This window comes from Mycteria americana (assembly GCF_035582795.1).
Source record: "Mycteria americana isolate JAX WOST 10 ecotype Jacksonville Zoo and Gardens chromosome Z unlocalized genomic scaffold, USCA_MyAme_1.0 Scaffold_18, whole genome shotgun sequence".
In the NCBI taxonomy this organism is placed as follows: Eukaryota; Metazoa; Chordata; class Aves; order Ciconiiformes; family Ciconiidae; genus Mycteria; species Mycteria americana.
The window spans coordinates 149,325-169,515 of record NW_027445436.1 but is presented as its reverse complement, the minus strand read 5'-3'; the positions used below and the strand labels follow the sequence as shown (position 1 = coordinate 169,515).

Here is a 20,191-nt window from a genome sequence, read left to right as displayed (position 1 = left end):
AAATGACTAGGGTTGTGGTTTTTAAGAGGTTTATAACCTGGATAAATTGAGTGGAGTTTTGTACAGCTGTTTCTCAAGTCTCTGCCATAAGATTCTCAGCGACATTTTGGGTCCTGTCCTATTTCAAAGAGAAGATCTAAAGAATTTTTTACATGGAAAGGAATTATTTTTCAAAGATATCCAACCTGAGGTGTACATACATTTAACTTGGGCAATGTTTTATGAGGCAGACAGTTTCTGGTCTGCATATTTTAATCTTAATGAGCCTTCCTTATAAAATACACACTAGTATCCTGGTCTTCTATACATGCAAGTGTAAGTGTACGTATAGATCAAAAACATAGATTAAAGTGGAAAATTTTTGTTGTACTCATACTTATTTTACTATGCACTTTTATTTATTTTAATAATTAGAGTTTGTTTCTTTCATAGCAACTGTTTGTTATTAAAATGGAAAATAGAATAAGTGAGAACTTTTTGTCCTAAAGATGGCTGAACACCTGCCTGCCGATGGGAAGGAGTGAATGAATTCCTTGTTTTGCTTTGCTTGCCTGCGCGGCTTTTGCTTTCCCTATTAAACTGTCTTTATCTCAACCCTCGAGTTTTCTCACTTTTACTCTTTTGATTCTCTCCCCCATCCCATTGTGGGGGGAGTGAGGGAGCGGCTGGGTGGTGCTTAGTTGCCGGCTGGGGCTAAACCACGACAATAATACACATGGCTGGCCACACAAATCAATATAGACAGAAACAGCACTCAGGCAAACACAAACAGCACCAATGGCTACATCCTGTTCTCTCTGATCAGGTTAAAAGTCTGTTAGTGGGAAATGTCACAGAATCACAGAATGGTTGAGGTTGAAAGGTCCTCTGGAGGCCATCTTGTCCAACTCCCCTGCTCAAGCAGGGTCATCTAGAGCAGATGTGCTCCCCAGGCAGCACAACCCTCAGGTATTTCAGCCCCTCCTCAATATAAATATATAGACTTGATCCTTAGTCTCCCCTGTTGCTGGCACCTGGATATACAACCCCCCAAGGCCCACAGCTCCACTCCCATTGCTGGTATAGACCCCCTGATGCACACCAACACATGCACCCACTATGGATGCCTCCAGTAACTGGCCTTAGGTGCTCAGTCTACCCAGCAATTGGCCCTTGGATCCTCTTGTCTCCAATTGCCTCACACACACACACATGCAAACAGGTCTTTGTGAACCCCAGGACCTCAGGGTCTCTCCAGTATTTGGCCTAGAACCCCTGGTCACTCCAGTAGCCAGCTCCTCCAGTTGTCTCACTCTAGAGACATGTACATATCCAGGCCAGACTTACAGCCACTTTGATACTTGGCTCCCAAGCCACTTACCCTATACATCTGCTAGTCTTGCTTGATATTTGCTAGTGATCACACTGACATATGTATCCTCACTCACTCCAGTTAATGGCGCCACAAACACCAGGTCCCTATCACCCATTGTCCAACTCCAGTTGCTGGCACGCAGATCTCCATACACATGCATGCATGCATGCATGCAGAATAGAGTCCCCTCACCCAGGAAAATAGAAATGGAATTTAATGGGAAGCCAGGACAGACTGCAAAGATCAAGGACAGTACATGGCAGAGAAGCTCACTGATCAGCCACCTTTCTACATGCAATCAGCCCCTTTTTTGCCTTTATCCCTCTATTTTCCCATGCTTGTTCCTCCCAAAGCCACATTGATCCCCCCCTTACCTCTTCAATGGTACTCCCCTAAATATTCACTAAGTATTTAAGTTTTGTACAATCCCAAACCACCCTTCTTTGCATCCAGAGTACTCATCATCGGCCCCATTCCGTGGAGGTAATGGCTTTGCTGGGACAGGCCTGGGAGGAGTCAAGGCAGGGGCTCCCTTTCTCTGATTAGGCTACTTGTGTTCCCCTGCCTGTCGCTGTTCCTCTCTGCTCCTTTGTGTGCTCCTTTGTGGAGATGAGTATTTTATCACACCCTAAAAATTGCAAAAGGCAAGATTTACTACTGAACACAGAAAAGGCAATTATTTTCAGTCTTGTAGTGCTCTGTTCTTGTGTTTTAGTTATGAAGCACAAGCTCCTACTATTCCAATTCCCGACCTTTTCTGGATCAGCTCAGGTGATACAGTAGCATTACTCATATTATCTTTGGCTTGTTATCAAATGGCTATGATCTCCATAATGTCTCTCCTTTTGCCCTACCCCTTCTTTTCCTTTCAGATATAGGGTTTTCTAATTTAATTGCAAAATAGATTTCCTCCCACATAAGAGGTATGAGCAAAGAAAGATTGAATTCCACCACAATCAGTGAGTGAAGGGTTCTTCTCTCTACTGTCATTTTAGAGATGGACTGGTTGCGCTAAAAGGACAACTGTTCTTCAAAATGTATGGGCATTAAACTTTTTTCTTCATCCCTTCTTTCTTTCTGCAGCAGAGCTTAAGGCTGATGCTGTCATTGATGGTGTCATTTCCTTCGTTGATGGAGGGAAGATTGACTTTTCAGTTAAAATAAAAGAAATGTTACTGCAAGGATCCAAAATGGTTGACATAGAGGGTTACATACAGTGGGCTAAGTCTTTGGTTGATGCTCCTGTAGTGATACAGCAACGGGTAAGTACAACCTCTTCAAAGGTGCGGCTCTTACAGTTTGAAAGCTTTTGTTCTAAGATGGAGGTGAGGCTCCAAGTTTATCATGAACTTTCAGGTATTTTCTTCATCTTGACAGTTTCTTCAGATGCTCACTCTAGTGATGTGTATATCAAAAGGATTCAGAACTACGGAAAAGTCTGTTATGCATGGGCATAATGGATTCTACAGCCTTCTCTAATACATAAACTTGTTCCAGTTAAGATGAGAAATGCATATTTAAAGAAGCAAAATTTGGAAAGAGCAATTGAAGACTACATTACTGAATACAGTGTGTGCAAATGTGAACCCTGCAAAAATGGAGGCACCCTAGTGCTGGTAGATGGAGCCTGTACATGCATATGCTCAAGCTACTTTAAGGGAATTGCTTGTCAGATTCCCAAATCTACATTAACTAAAGGTTAGTAAATACTCCAGACAGACTAAAACAAGCATATTTATTGTTTATTGTCAGAATATTGTTCATAATAATATGTGTTTTGATTCTTTCTTCATTAGAATTATTTTACATTACAGTCATATTTGAGAGACAGTGAAATCATGTTCTTGGTGAGCCATGAGAGTACTATTTCACTTAAATTTTGACCTATATATATATGTCATAGCTACTATCTTCTATCACTTCTTCACTATTTTTTCTCTTTTTTAGAAAACAATAATAGATTCCAAACCAATTCTACAAATCACAGTTTCTGCTGGCCAGCTAGCTACCCAAGAGCAACGGAACACCATGATTTAAAAGCACCTGCAGCTTAAATGATTGCAATTCAAAACAAAGTAATATACCAGTAAACATCTTAACAGAGATGAGCTGATGCAGTGGGTGTGGTCCATCTTTTATTTGTCTGCAGCTGTCATTAGAACATGAATTATTTATCTTTATTAGTCAATGCCATAATGGTGCCCCCTTGTCAATGTTTTTTTACAATTCTTTGTGGTATATGTTTTCAAACTGATTTTCAAGAATTCAAATCCAGCATGAATATCAGAATAAAGTATATAAGCTCAGCTGATTGATGGTATATTGCTAGTAAAGAACCTGGGAGAGTCATTGATCTTCAGCAAAATGCCCCTGTGGATTTATATCCAACCCCACATCTTACATATAATTCATGCCCTGAATCACCAGTATGTTTAATGACATGCAGCTTTACTAGATTTATTACTTTTGCTCCTCCAAACATTTGCTGAATAGCCTGATATTGTATCTTGTCTATGTCAATGTGTTAAAGATTTTTATATTAAAGCAGAGGTACATTACAAAGGGATAGAAGAGTTGCTATATAACCATCCATATTTTTAGCAAAACTTCCAAAGGAAACAAGGCTGAGGCAATTGTTCTGTAATTGCACCTACCTGTCAGTCTTCCTCAGTAACTTTTGAACCTAGTGGACAATTACTAGAAAATTTGATTGGGGTGGGGAGGAAGGATACTTCTCAAAGAAATTTAATAGCAGCTAATTTGAGTAAACAAAAGGAAATTAGTGTTCCTGTTGAGGAAAAGGTATTAATGTTAACTAACTCAGCTATTCTACTAGACACCAGAAGATCTACATGGAAGCAAGATACAAGAAAACAGATTTATTTTTAAAAGTTAAGAACAAAGGTATATGAGGGCTGAGCAGTTTGGAAACACAGGAATGGTAAAAGCCATCAGATCAATGAGATCAGTCCCTTGCATACATGCAGTCCAGGTCTGGAAGAGTCCCCTGGAACCTTCTTTCCCTGCCTCCTGCCCACCACAAATGGCCCTGAAGACTTTTAGTACCAAAGACCAAACATCACAAAAGAAAGCAGGAGAGAGAACTGTTCCCCAGGCCCCTACGGTAGGAGAGCATTTGACAAGCGAAAGTGTACTGATGACCAAAGAAAGTGAATCACACCCTGTGCTACAAAGGCAGACTAAAATGCCTTTCACTGGTTCCTGAACATGTGTTCACTGTTCCATGAACAGTTCCCTCCACACCAGAGAAGTGGAAATAGGCTTCCACTAATTAATAGTCTTCCACAAATTAATGTTCCCAAGTGCAAAGATAGGATTTTCTCAATGGACGGAGCACACATGCACCTAGCATCCCTGTAGTCTTCCTGGGACATTTCAGAAAGCCCCAAACCTAACACTTATGTACTTTACTGCACTGTGCACCTGGAATAAAGCTGCTCTCGGTGGAAGATCTGATGCTACTGCCTCATTGTGGGAGTAGCAGAAATTTTCATCAAGAGCAGAGCTATCAGATATCAGGAAATCCCCAACAGAGTAATTCACAGAATCACAGAATCATATAGGTTGGAAAAGACCTTTAAGATCATCGAGTCCAACCATAAACCTAACACTGCCAAAAACCACCACTACACCATGTCTCTAAGTACCTCATCCAAACGTCCTTTAAATACCTCCAGGGATGGCGACTCAACCACTTCCCTGGGCAGTCTGTTCCAATGCTTGATAACCCTCTCGGTGAAGAAAAATTTCCTAATATCCAGTCTAAACCTCCCCTGGCACAACTTGAGGCCATTTCCTCTTGTCCTATCACTTGTTACCTGGGAGAAGAGACCGACCCCCACCTCTCTACAACCTCCTTTCAGGTAGTTGTAGAGAGCGATGAGGTCTCCCCTCAGCCTCCTTTTCTCCAGGCTAAACAGTCCCAGCTCCCTCAGCCGCTCCTCATAAGACTTCTGCTCCAGACCCTTCACCAGCTTCGTTGCCCTTCTCTGGACACGCTCCAGTACCTCAATATCCCTCTTGTAGTGGGGGGCCCAACACTGAACACAGTATTCGAGGTGCGGCCTCACCAGTGCCGAGTACAGGGGCACAATCACTTCCCTAGTCCTGCTGGCCACGCTATTTTTGATACAAGCCAGGATGCCATTGGCCTTCTTGGCCGCCTGGGCACACTACTGGCTCATATTCAGGCGGCTGTCAACAAACACCCCCAGGTCCTTCTCTGCCAGGCAGCTTTCCAGCCACTCTTCCCCAAGCCTGTAGCGTTGCATGGGGTTGCTGTGGCCCAAGTGCAGGACCCAGCACTTGGCCTTGTTAAACCTCATACAATTCACCCCAGCCCATCGATCCAGCCTGTCCAGGTCCCTCTGCAGAGCCTTCCTCCCCTCCAGCAGATCAACACTCCCACACAACTTGGTGTCATCTGCAAACTTCCTGAGGGTGCACTCGATCCCTTCGTCCAGATCATTGATAAAGATGTTAAACAGAACTGGCCCCAACACCGAGCCCTGGGGAACACCGCTTGTGACCGGCCGCCAACTGGAGTAAACTCCATTCACCACCACTCTCTGGGCCCGGCCGTCCAGCCAGTTCTTTACCCAGCGAAGAGTACACCCGTCCAAGCCATGAGCAGCCAGTTTCTCCAGGAGAATGCTGTGGGAAACCGTGTCAAAGGCTTTACTGACGTCTAGATAGACAACATCCACAGCCTTTCCCTCATCCACTAGGCGGGTCACCTTGTCATAGAAGGAGATCAGGTTGGTCAAGCAGGACCTGCCTTTCCTGAACCCATGCTGGCTGGGCTTGATCCCTTGGTTATTCTCTACATGCCGTGTGATAGCACTCAGGATGATCTGCTCCATCAGCTTCCCCGGCACCGAGGTCAGGCTGACAGGCCTGTAGTTCCCCGGGTCCTCCTTCCGGCCCTTCTTGAAGATGGGTGTCACATTAGCTAATCTCCAGTCAGCAGGGACTTCCCCAGTTAGCCAGGACTGCTGGTAAATGATGGAAAGGGGCTTGGTGAGCACTTCTGCCAGCTCCTTCAACACTCTCGGGTGGATCTCATCAGGCCCCATAGACTTGTGAGTGTCTAAGTGGTGCAGCAGGTCACTCACCATTTCCCCCTGGAATATGGGGGCTCCAGTCTGGTCCCCATCCCTATCTTCCAACTCCAGGGGCTGGGTACCCAGAGAACATTCGGCCCTGCTAATAAAGACTGAGGCAAAGAAGGCATTAAGTACCTCAGCCTTTTCCTCATCCTTGGTCACTGTGTTCCCTCCCCCATCTACTAGGGGCTGGAGATTCTCCTTACCTCTCCTTTTGCTGCTAATGTATTTGAAGAAGTGTTTTTTGTTGTCTTTTATAGCAGCAGCCAGATTGAGCTCTAACTCAGCTTTGGCCCTTCTAGATTTCTCCCTGCACAGCCTCGCTACACCTTTGTAGTCCTCCTGAGTTGCCCGCCCCTTCTTCCAGAGGTCATAGACTCTCCTCTTTCTCCTGAGTTCGAGCCAGAGCTCTCTAGTCAGCCAGGCCGGTCTTCTTCCCCGCCGGCTCGTCTTTCGGCACCTGGGGACAGCCCGCTCTTGTGCCTTTAGGACTTCCTCCTTAAAGAATGTCCAGCCTTCCTGGACTCCTTTGCCCATAAGGGCTGCCTCCCAGGGGACTCTCTCGACCAGTCTCCTAAACAGGCTGAAGTCCGCCCTCCGGAAGTCTAAGGTGGCAGTTTTGCCGACCCCCCTCGCCGCTTCTCCACGTATCAAAAACTCTATCATTTCATGATCGCTCTGCCCAAGACAGCCTCCAACCATCACATCGCTCACAAGTCCATCTCTGTTGGTGAACAAGAGGTCCAGCGGGGCACCTTCCCTAGTTGGCTCACTCACCAGCTGCGTCAGGAAGTTATCTGCCACACGCTCCAGGAACCTCCTGGACTGTTTCCTCTCTGCTGTATTGTATTTCCAGCAGACATCTGGCAGGTTGAAGTCCCCCACAAGAACAAGGGCTAGCGATCGTGAGGCTTCTCCCAGCTGCTTATAGAATAGTTCATCTGTCTCCTCATCCTGGTTGGGGGGTCTGTAACAGACTCCCACCACAATATCTGCCTTGTTGGCCTTCCCCCTGATTCTGACCCATAGACACTCCACCCTATCATCACCATCATCGAGCTCTAAACTATCCAGACACTCCCTGACGTATAGGGCTACCCCACCACCTCTCCTGCCTCGCCTATCCCTCCTGAAGAGTTTATAGCCATCCATTGCCGCACTCCAGTTGTGCGAGTCACCCCACCACGTTTCCGTGATGGCCACCATATCATAGTTTTCCTGATGTACAATGGCTTCCAACTCCTCCTGCTTGTTGCCCATGCTGCGTGCATTGGTGTAGAGGCACTTCAGCTGGGCTGTCATCCGTGCCTCCTTCATAGAAGAACACCCCTTGCGTGCTTTGAGGCATTTCACTGGTGTTTCCCTCTTGGCTCCCGTTGCCTCAGTATCCCCTGGCTCAACTCCGCTCGACTTCGGCTGTGCCCAAGCGTACCCCGCGCATCTCGAGGACTCAGGCCGACTGTCCTCACTGTCAGCCGCTCCCTCCAACCATGGCACGTCGCCCCTCAGCTTCTCTCGGGCAAGCCTGATATTATCCCCCTCCCCCTTCGAGTCTAGTTTAAAGCTCTGTCAATGAGCCCCGCAAGTTCCTGAGCAAAGATTCTCTTTCCCCTTTGAGAAAGATGAATCCCATCAGATGCCAGCAAACCCGGTGCGGCGTAGGCCATCCCGTTGTCAAAAAAACCAAATCCGTGGCAACGACACCAGCCACGGAGCCATGCATTAATAGATTGGGCATCTCTGTTCCTTCTGGTGTCGCTGCCCACCACTGGAAGGAGAGAGGAGAAAATAACCTGTGCTCCAGAGTCCCTTACTAGCCGTCCCAAGGCTCTCAAGTCTCTTTTGATCACCCTAGGACTTCGCGTTGCAGCCTCATCGCCCCCCACATGGAAGAGCAGTAGGGGGTAATAGTCTGAGGGCCGTACCAGACTAGGGAGTACCCTCGTGACATCCTTCACGCAGGCTCCAGGGAGGCAGCAGACTTCCCTAAGAGGAGGGTCTGGCCGGCATATCGGACCCTCGGTTCCCTTCAGAAAGGAGTCGCCCACAACTATAACCCTTCTTTTCTTCCTCGTGGAGGTGGTGGTAAGACGAGAGGTACGTTCTTCTGACCTGGGCGACACCTCTGGTGTAGATAGACTGTCGTCCCCATCCTCCACTGACTGTCCTTCCACCTCCAGGGCCTCATACCTGTTGTGTAGAGGCACCTGGGGGGGCGAGGCGGGCAAGGAGGGCCTTCGCCTGCCGCCACAAGCGCGGACTCGCCTCCATTCACTCTCCTCCTCTGAGCTGCTGCCTTCAGCCTGGCGGGGGGGGGGACAGAGGATCCCCTTGATCGTGGGTTCTTACTGGCGGCTGCTGCTGCTCCTGTTCCCGTCTCAGGGGGGGCAGAGCCTGGCACCACCAGTCGATCTCCTTTTCAGCCTCCCTGATGCTCCTTAACCTTTCCACCTCCTCCCGTAGCTCTGCCACCATGCAGAGCAAATCATCCACCTGGTCGCACCTCACGCAGCTGTCCACACGGCTGCCATGCGTGAACAGCGAGATGCCCAGGCACTCCCTGCAGCCCGAGACCTGGGTGGCGGCATGTTTTCCCGGCAGCTCCGTCTGGGTAGCCACATCCACTCTGGCGAGCACAGAGGGCATCGCTTTCTGACGAGTGAGGACCATAGTTGAGTTTCTTCTGGAAGGATGGGGACTACCGAATGAACTCACTTCTCACAGATCCTCTTGAGCTAGTAGGTGCCTTCGCCTTCCCTACTTGCCCTGCCTGCGCAAACTGCCGCGCCACGCCCTTCTGACGCGCCACGCCCTGGTCGCCGCGCTCCTGGTCGCTCGCGCTCCCTGGGAGATGCTCTTCTACGGGAAGGGGATTTCCGCCGTCACTCTCGTCTCCGCCCACGCTGAGTCAGAGCCGGGTCCTCGTCAGGAGCTCCCGCCTTCCTGCTCAGGGGCCGGGGGGGTGGCTGCGCCCTCCCTTTTCTTTTTCCTCCCTTCCCTGCGCGGTTTTGCCGCGGTTTCGCCGATCCAGCAGCGGTCCCCCGACGCGGTCCTCTGTCTCAGAGCTGCTCGCCTCGGAGGCTTCGCTGAAATGGCTGAATTCCTCAAGAGTTGCACATGCAAACATTCCTGGTTAAAAAATAAAAACAGGATAGGCCTAGGAAAACCTACCATAGTCTGAGATTTAACCTTCGGTGTGACCAGACATGCTGACCAAGCCTGTTCTTAGAGTTGCATAATCTTGTGCTCAAGCAAATAAGCCTGTAGCTGCCCTAGCAATTTTCTGATTTTTAGAAAATAGGTAATATGTTTGCTAATTGCCACTATATGTATCTGTAGTGGTATTTGCTATTATCACTATATTGATATATTGCATTGAAAGTTTAATTGAAAACCAATGGTTTGGGACTGACTGACAGCAATGGAGCAATCCTTTCAGTGCTCTACTACTGAGATTATGGGGAAATCCTGATTTCATCACAGAATGCAGTTTAAATCTTGCTTGTGACACAGATATGGTATTTTTGTTACTTTACTATCATTTTTATTTGTCCCCGCTAGTTTATACACAGAAGCTTGATTACTGAAAACTCAACTGATTTTTTTATTTAGTAGTTGGACATCACCCAAAATACATCAGTGCCCCCCCTTTTCCCCTGAATTTAGCATGTACTTCACTCCTCTCCTTCCTGCCTTCATCTCTTTTCTTTCAGCTTGCTGAAGAACCTCTGTTTTAGCTTTCTTTGCTAGATCCAGCTCAGTGAGGTTTATGGCCCTTTCTTCCTTCACTTTTTGTGCATAGGAAGTCTGCAGAGTGCAGAACTTTAATTTAATATCCTGCTGGACCAGGACAACCCTATTTTTTCTGATAACATCAGCTATGAAGAGCTGAATAGTCAAAGGTTAATGGATAGAAATATAGTTCAGCTTATTAGAGGAAGAAAATTACTTCAGATTTTAAACATCCATGAAAATCTGAGCCAGAAGGAGAGGTGCATGGGGTTGGTAGTGAAGCCTGAATATATGAAAATTCAGGAACCCTGAGTATAAAAGACAAAACCAAAATACATTTGCTTTTTTGATTCAGTCAAAGATTAGTGAAAACATAACTATATAATTTTCTCATCAGCATAGACCTGGTTTTCATTATAATCTTGGAGGTCATAAAATGAATGAATGCTCATTCACTGTCATTTGTCCTTCACAGTGCTGCAGTGTATCCTAAACAAATGCTGTTAAAAATTCTGTTAGGTCTCCGATAATATGCAGAACAAGGATTTTGCTGATATCTTTTCCGGTGAAGGCTGGATAGACCACATACAATTTCAAAAAAGGAAACGCACAGTGAAGTACAAACAACATTTTTTACTCTCTCTAGTACAGTACATACTCTTTAGCAGACTTGTAGAGATAGACAGCCCAAAACTATGGTAAGTACAGAGCTCTATTAATTTACTTTTTATTACATGGATGCATAAGATTTAGTACTAAAACTGCAGTGGATGTGGCTGTAAAACTTTAAACGTATTTCTAATAGTTTTCAATTCAGTTCCTTGCAGCTGACTTCCTGCTTTTGAGGGCCTGAAGAAATTTTTTAAGGTTTTTTAGCTCCTTCATCATGTGAACCGGTTTGTATGTTCCTTACTGATTCTGGCATTCAAAATTAAGGACGAGAGAACAGATTCCTTCAAATTAGTTTGTGTCTCTAGAGAAATCCCACAGTCAGGTGTCAATGTGACACCAAGCAAGAAATGGGAATGAGTCAAGCCCTTTAATTATATTTCCAGAAAGCCAAACTATTTTGATAATCCAAAACTATTTTCATTCAGAAGTACATTGTAACTAAAAAAAAAAAAGGGAAAAAAACCCCACCCCTAGATTTTTGCATTCATGTGTAAATTTTCAGTATAGCTGGGGTTCTTTTACTAATCTTTAGAATTTGTTTCCTTAAAAAGACAATTTCTTTAAAATCACAAACCTTTATATATGCAGCTGTTTTTATAAGTATTTTATTCATAAACCAAATAAATAATTTCAAGGCAAGTAACTTTACAGATAAACATTGAAAAGTGTGAAATCTGAAAAGCTTTTCAGGTGACCTTTGCTCTGGGAAATAGTTTAGAACTCCTGGAGTAGCTTGTATACTTTTATTATGGTACATATGCCCAAATAAAGCAATCTTTCCCTGAAGGTAATATTATTAAAGAGGTATACTTTATTTGAGGCTGTCAATCTTGTTTCAAGAGAAAGAAGGTATCTCATGAAACTTAGAGAAGAACCCAAGCCGTAGAATGCAGTATCATCACAGGTGCTCATCACAGGACTAACTTAGTCCATTGCAAGTAGCACATGAACAATTACAATGTGTGCTGTGGTCTAGCCCCAGTTGGCAATTAAGTACCACAGAGCCTCTCGCTCACCCTCCCCCCCACCGGTGGGATGGGGGAGAGAATCGGAAGAGCAAAAGTAAGAAAACTCGTGGGTTGAGATAAGAACAGTTTAATAATTGGAACAAAATAATAGTAATAATAATAAATTTTAATGAGAAGGAAAACAACAAGAGAGCGAGAGAGGAAACCCAGTAAAAAACAAGTGATACAATCGCTCACCACCTGCCGACCGATGCTCAGCCAGTCCCCGAGCAGCGACCGCTACCCAGCCGGCCAACTCCCTCCAGTTTCTATACTGAGCATGACGCCATATGGTATGGATGGAATAGCCCTTTGGGCAGTTTGGATCAACTATCTTGGCTGTGCCCCCTCCCAGCTTCTTGTGCACCTGGCAGAGCAGGGGAAGCTGAAAAGTCCTTGACCAGTGTAAACACCACTTAGCAACAGCCAAAACATCAGTGTGTTATCAACATTATTCTCATCCTAAAATCCAAATCACAGCCCTATACCAGCTACTAGGAAGAAAATTAACTCTATCCCAGCCAAAACCAGGACAGTATCCACCCCTTATTCTATACCACCTACGTCATGCCCAGGTCCTACCCTTTCCAACACATTCCAATTAATCACCACCACTTTCCCTGTCTTTTGATATAGACACACAGATAGCATTCCCTTGGTCTATGGGCCATCCCTCTAAAATGTCCGTTGAGTTCATTTAGTCCTTGACTTTGGGCTCCATCTGTCATAACAGTCCTTCAGGGCAGGAGAGATGGTGTGTGGTGTTGGATTGTTGCATGCTGAAGCCAGTTCTGGTTTCATCACTGCTGCACTTTGCTTGGTTTCAGCAAAGTTCATTCTTCATTAATCTGGGTGATTCTCACTGAAATACCGTTGATATGGAGTATAGCAACCATAGAAGTGATGACATACAGTATTATATAGCAATTAACATCATACCATTCAGTTCACTGGCTATTCTCACCCAAAATCAAATCCCCTTGAGGTACACAGCAGACTTCCCCATCCTTTCGCATTACCCACCAAGTGCACCCGGGTCCTTGAGCAAAAGCAATCCCACAAAAGGGCTTGCATTTGCCCGAGGCAGGAGTAACCCAGACTGCCTTCCCCAGCATGTTTTTTATGTGCACTACAGGGACCTTATCCCCTTCTACAGTGCATAAAAGTTTTGATTGGGCAGGGCCAGCTCGATTGGCAGATCCCCTAGTGTTAACTAACCAGGTGGCCTTTGCTAAATGTGTATCCAATGTTTGAATGTCCCAGCACCCATTGCTCGCAGCGTAGGCTTTAACAGTCCATTGTATCGTTCAATTTTCCCAGAGGCTGGTGCATGACAGGGGATGTGATCTACCCACTCAATGCCATGCTCTTTGGCCCAGGTGTCTATGAGGTTGTTTCGGAAATGAGTCCGATTGACTGACTCAATTCTCTCTGGGGTGCCATGTCACCATGGGACTTGCTTTTCAAGGCCCAGGATAGTGTTCCGGGCGGTGGCATGGGGCACAGGATATGTTTCCAGCCATCCGGTGGTTGCTTCCACCATTGTAAGCACATGGCGCTTGCCTTGGTGGGTTTGTGGGAGTGTGATATAATCGATCTGCCAGGCCTCCCCATATTTATATTTCAGCCATCGCCCTCCATACCACAGAGGCTTTAACCGCTTGGATTGTTTGATTGCAGCGCATGTTTCACATTCATGGATAACCTGTGCAATAGTGTCCATGGTCAAGTCCACCCCTCGATCACGAGCCCATCTATATGTTGCATCTCTTCCTTCATGGCCTGAGGTGTCATGGGCCCACCAAGCTATAAATAATTCACCCTTCTGTTGCCAGTCCAGATCCACCTGAGCCACTTCAGTCTTAGCAGCCTGATCCACCTGCTGGTTGTTTTGATGTTCCTCACTGGCCCGACTCTTGGGTACATGAGCATCCACGTGACGTACTTTCACAACCAGGTTCTCTACTCGGGCAGCAATATCTTGCCACAATGGTGCAGCCCAGAGGGGTTTGCCTCTGCGCTGCCAATTGTTCTGCTTCCATTGCTGTAACCACCCCCACAGGGCATTGGCCACCATCCATGAGTCAGTACAGAGATAGAGCACTGGCCACTTTTCTCGTTCAGCAATGTCTAAAGCCAACTGGACGGCCTTTACTTCTGCAAATTGCCTTGATTCACCTTCTCCTTCAGCAGTTTCTACCACTTGTCGTATAGGACTCCATACAGCAGCTTTCCATCTCCCATGCTTTCCTATAATACGACAGGACCCATCAGTGAACAGGGCCTATTGCTTCTCATTTTCTGGCAGTTTATTGTACAGTGGGGCCTCCTCAGCACGCGTCACCTCCTCCTCTGGTGATATTCCAAAATCTTTGCCTCCTGGCCAGTCCATGATCACTTCCAAGATTCCTGGGCGACTGGGGTTTCCTATCCGAGCCCATTGTGTGATCAGTGCGACCCACTTACTCCATGTAGCATCGGTTGCATGATGTGTAGAGGGGACCCTCCCTTTGAACATCCAGCCCAGCACCGGCAGCCGGGGTGCCAGGAGGAGCTGTGCTTCAGTACCAACCACTTCCAAAGCAGCTCGAACCCCTTCATATGCTGCCAATATCTCTTTTTCAGGTGGAGTATGGCAGGCCTCGGATCCTCTGTATCCCCGACTCCAAAACCCTAGGGGTCGACCTCGAGTCTCCCCTGGTGCTTTCTGCCAGAGGCTCCAGGTAGGGCCATTCTCCCCGGCTGCGGTGTAGAGCACATTCTTTACGTCTTGCCCTGCCCGGACTGTCCCAAGGGCTACTGCATGAACTATCTCCCGTTTAATTTGTTCAAAGGCTTGTCGTTGCTCAGGGCCCCATTTGAAATTGTTCTTCTTCCGGGTCACTTGACAGAGAGGGCTTACGATCAGACTGTAATTTGGAATATGCATCCTCCAAAAACCCACAACGCCTGAGAAAGCTTGTGTTTCCTTTTTGCTAGTTGGTGGAGACATGGCTGTTATTTTGTTAATCACATCCATTGGGATCTGACGACGTCCATCTTGCCATTGTATTCCTAAAATCTGGATCTCCTGTGCAGGTCCAGTTTGGACTATTTTCTTCCCTTTCTCAAAAACTTCTTCTGCTGTATTGCCCCACATGATGATGTCATCAATGTATTGCAGATGTTCTGGAGCTTCACCCTGTTCCAATGCAGTCTGGATCAGTCCATGGCAAATGGTAGGGCTGTGTTTCCACCCCTGGGGCAGTCAATTCCACATGTACTGAACGCCCCTCCAAGTGAAAGCAAACTGTGGCCTGCACTCTGCTGCCAAAGGGATTGAGAAGAATGCATTAGCGATACCACTTGTAGGATATCACTTGGCTGCTTTTGACTCCAGTTCGTATTGAAGTTCTAGCATGTCCAGCACGGCAGCAATCAGCGGTGGCGTGACTTCATTCAGGCCACAATAGTCTAACTGTTAGTCTCCACTCTCCATTAGACTTTTGCACTGGCCATATAGGACTGTTAAAAGGTGAACGAGGCTTACTGATCACTCCTTGGCTCTCCAGTTTATGAATCAGCTCATGGATGGGAATCAGGGAGTCTCGGTTGGTGCGATATTGCCTCCAGTGCACCGTTGAGGTAGCAAGTGGCACCTGTTGTTCTTCAACCCTCAGCAACCCCACAACAGAAGGGTCCTCTGAGAGACCGGGCAAGGTGGACAGCTGTTTAATTTCCTCCGTCTCCAAGGCAGCTATACCAAAAGCCCACCGGTACCCTTTTGGGTCCTTGAAATACCCTCTCCTGAGGTAGTCTATGCCAAGGATGCACGGAGCCTCTGGGCCAGGCACAATGGGGGGCTTTTGCCACTCATTCCCAGTTAGGCTCACTTTGGCCTCCAATACAGTCAGCTCTTGGGATCCCCCTGTCACTCCAGAAATACAGATGGGTTCTGCCCCTGTATAGCTTGATGGCATTAGGGTACACTGTGCACCGGTGTCTACTAGAGCCTTATACTCCTGCGGGTCTGATGTGCCAGGCCATCGAATCCACACAGTCCAGTAAACCCAGTTGTCCCTTTCCTCCACCTGGCTGGAGGCAGGGCCCCTCTAGTCCTGGTCATAATATTCATTACGTCATTCATCTTGTACATACGAGTCAGGAGTTCCTTCATTAACATCAGGAGTAAGATCAGCCCTTTTCCTCTGTCTGGGGAACTGTCCACTGGAGACTGGAGCAGCGATTTTCCTGGAAGAACCCCCTTTGGTGATTGTTTTTCCTTGCAACTCACGTACCCGTGCCTCTAGGGTCGAGGTAGGTTTTCCATCCCACTTCCTCATGTCCTCTCCGTGGTCACGCAAGGTAAAACCATAGGGTGCCCCGTGGTGTGTACCCTCTATATCCTCTCTCTTGAGCAGAAGAATGCTGACTCCTAATAGCTGAGATACTGGTCCATACAGGTGGGGAGTAGGACATATCCTCTTCAAGGTGCTGGACCTTTTGGGACAGTTTCTCCACAGCCAAGACAAGGGAGGAAGAGAGACTGTCTTCGTATTCCCAGAGCTGGCTAGCCGCTTCGTCCACCGTTAGTGCCTCTCCGTCTTTCCAGGTCATTACTGCCAATGAGTTGGTACATGACAATGGTGCGTTCCGTACCAACTTCTGCCACATGGGTCGTGTGCACTGGACTTCATCTGGATCTTTGGATAACTGCTTGTCATCCAGGTCACCATAAATCACCTCCAGCACGGCTAATTCCCTCAGGTACTGGATACCTCTCTCCATGGTGGTCCATTTCCTGGGGCGATATACAACATCTTCCTTGAAGGGATATCTTTCCTTCATAGCTGACAGGAGTCGCCTCCAGAGGCTGAGGACTGGTGCCCCTTTTCCAATTGCTTTGTCAATGCCCCCTTCCCTAGAAAGGGATCCCAGCTGTTTGGCTTCCCTACCCTCTAATTCCAGGCTAGTGGCCCCATTATCCCAGCATCGGAGCAGCCAGGTGACAATGTGCTCGCCTGGACAATGGCTGAAATCTTTTTGCATATCTCGCAGCTCACTCAGGGATAGAGATCGAGTGGTTACCATCTCTTTTATGAGTTCTTCCTCTTCCTCCGAGGAAGAGGAGGAACCCTTCCACCAAGTTCTTCCTCAGGTGGAAGCAGGGAATTCTTCCTCTTCCTCCTCCTGTTCTCGTGATGGCCCTGCTTTAGCGTAGTCTGCCTCCTCACTGCTGGGGCAGTATGCCTCTTCCTCCTGCGCCCTCTTAGGAGAAGCTGCTTCATCCGTTACTAAACGAGCTGACTTTCACTTCCAAGATTTCTTCTTGTGTATGGGGACGACTGATACCGGCATGGGTTGGTTCTCTGGTTCAGCTGCAGTGCCTGTCGCGGGAGTTGGAGTAACTGCAGCGCCTGTCGCAGGGGTTGGAGTAGCCGTAGTATTCTTAAATATTTGTTTAACCCTAAGCAAGACCTAACACACATTCAGGAGACATAGCAATAGGAACATGCTGGTTTGAACATGCCAAGGATATTAAAAATTCTCAAGAGCTATTGTAATTAGCCTGGAGAGGGAGGGGAAGATGGAGGAAGGTGTCTCCCCCATAGATTGTCTCTACAAGGAGAAAAGGTAAAAAGTGTAATTATTGATAATTTTCTATAGATGGCTCCCGAAGTACAGAGGTGATGGCAGTGCTGGGTACAAAGACCAGATTGATCTCATGACCAATAAGTTTATCATACCATAAGCCACTGTTACACAGTACAGCAAACTGATACCCTTAATCCACCTCCCAGAGGTGATAAACAGCACATAAACAGGTGTTACATAACACAGCTCTGAGAACAAATACAACAACTCTGAGAGCAAATGAATCAGCATTGTGACCAGCAGCTACTAAACTAATATAATGAATGCTTATAACAAATTTGTTTTAACACACTCTGGTCAGATCTGTCGTTATCTCAACCCTTCGTGCCCCACGTTGGGCGCCAAAAAGGACTGTCGTGGTTTAGCCCCAGTCGGCAACTAAGCACCACACAGCTGCTCGCTCACCCTCCCCACCACCCCCGGTGGGATGGGGGAGAGAATAGGAAAAAAAGTAATACTCGTGAGTTGAGATAAAGACACTTTAATAGGACAGCAGAGGAAGAGATAATAATAATAATAATAATAATAATAATGATAAAAGAATGTACAAACAAGTGATGCACAATGCAATTGCTCACCACCCGCCGACTGACACCCAGCCAGTCCCCAAGCAGTGATCGCTGCCCCCCAGTCAACTCCCCCCAGTTTCTATACTGAGCATGAGGCCATATGGTATGGAATAGCCCTTTGGGCAGTGTGGGTCAGCTGTCCCAGCTGTGCCCCCTCCCAGCTTCTTGTGCACCTGGCAGAGCATGGGGAGCTGAAAAGTCCTTGACCAGTGTAAACACCACTTAGCAACAGCCAAAACATCCCTGTGTTATCAACATTATTCTCATCCTAAATCCAAAACACAGCACTATAGCAGCTACTAGGAAGAAAACTAACTCTACCCCAGCCAAATCCAGGACAGTTGTAAATCAGTGTTTAAGCTCATTGCCCTTGATTATTTCCTTAGCTACAATAGTCTGCAATATCTTTCACATAACTTAATGTATATTTTTAGTTTAAAAGGAATGAAATGTATCCATCAAAAAAACCACCAGAGGACAGTTCTCAGTTTTGAATAGTCATAGCTTCTGCAATTGGCATATTCATAGATCTTCCCCTAAATATCTCCATTTTTGTTTGCTAGACCTTATGTGGCACACTTGTTCCCTTCCAGATGATCTGACTGTAGTAAAATTAAAAGATATGGATTGTTTATATCACAGTATAGAGGCACAGAAATATATTTTTCTCATGTATATTGTTATAGTCTACGTATGAATTATAGTCATTCCTGCAGTTGACTATGCTAAATCCCATTCAGTCAGCTATAATTATTCTTGAGCTGAGACTTCAGAATCTAAGATACAGAATTTAGGATTCTGAAGATAAACCATGCAAATGTACTTATTAATTCTGTTGAGTAAACCTAAACGATCACTTACTAGCAATTCCCAATACATGTTGATGTGCAATTTGAATTGTTTTGAGGCCACTTCTGGTTTGAGTCAAAGTATATGCCTAATATATTCTCTGAATAGGTCTGAACTTCTGCAAAGGACTGAATGAAATGCATGACGTTATGCTGTATTAGAATCCATTGTACACCCTCCAGCAGGGTCAGTGCTGGATGGGCTTAATACAATGTGTTTGGGATTATACCACATAAAAAAGGAGTCTTTGTGAAGGAGTGTTGAGAACACTACTTAGAAAGGAGAATTTATAAGGAGATAAAAAAAAAAAGACAGCTATGATTTTATCATGGTAGGTGACAGAAAGGAAATTGCTAGAGAGAAAAACAGTAAAACTGATGGAACTGAGTAATTCTCTCTGCTTAATTATGTTTTCTTGTTTTAGTTTTTGAAATCTTGTTATTTCCTACACCTATTTTGATTCACATGAAGAAGCACTTTTGATGAACCTTCATCATTTGGTTGCGTTACATGGGTCACAGTACACAAGTAGTTCTGTTGTACCCAAGCCGCAAGCATTTTGAAACCTGTCCATATCCCAGAAAATAATGTGAATACAAATTATATTAATAATTTTAACTTAGATAATAATAATAAGAACTTAGATAAGAATAATAACTTAGATAAGAATAATAATTATTATCAGTACGAATGATATGAACTGGCTGAAAGTTTCCCATTCTTTAAGTTGATACATATTTTGCTGAAAATCTACTTTGCAGCTAATTACAGCAATGAAGTATATCACATTACTTTATAGGCAGCTTTATGGTAAAGCTGGGGAAAAAAACTTTTTTCCCAGATATGCAAAAATATTGTGGTCATGAAGTTCTGGACATATTTATTGCTGGTACAATTATTGGAGAATGCATCTTGAACCCTAAAGGTCTTGTGTTTAGCCAGGTTCAAAAAAATGCTTTGTACTCTGTTTACTCATAATTACAAGAATGTTTGGCATATACTCATGTATTTGAAGCTTGATACGTACTGAAGTTTCTCTTTGAGCTGGGTGGTCTTAATTTCTCTGTATTGTTTAAATAATATTTCATTAGTGGCTTACAGATGTAAAACCTATGCAGCATGCATAATGTTTGGATTTGAGACAATAGATACAAAACTGGAGCAATTATTTCCATCTCTTTATTTCCTAGACCTATTTTGGTTCACAGGAAGAAACACTTTTAATCTTCATTGTTTGGTTGCATTACA

The 20,191-nt window shown here is 45.7% G+C and overlaps 1 protein-coding gene and 1 long non-coding RNA gene across 3 annotated transcripts in view; both read left to right on the top strand.

The window, feature by feature from the left end:
- The window catches only part of LOC142402955 (uncharacterized), a 904,242-nt gene that overhangs the window by 863,893 nt on the left and 20,158 nt on the right, over nucleotides 1-20,191 (top strand). The window lies entirely within an intron of this gene.
- Nucleotides 1-20,191, top strand: part of LOC142402865 (complement component C9-like) — a 47,627-nt gene that overhangs the window by 18,477 nt on the left and 8,959 nt on the right. The window contains 2 exon segments of the mRNA XM_075488759.1: nucleotides 2,438-2,616; nucleotides 2,824-3,052. Coding sequence (XP_075344874.1) covers nucleotides 2,438-2,616; nucleotides 2,824-3,052 — 408 coding nt within the window.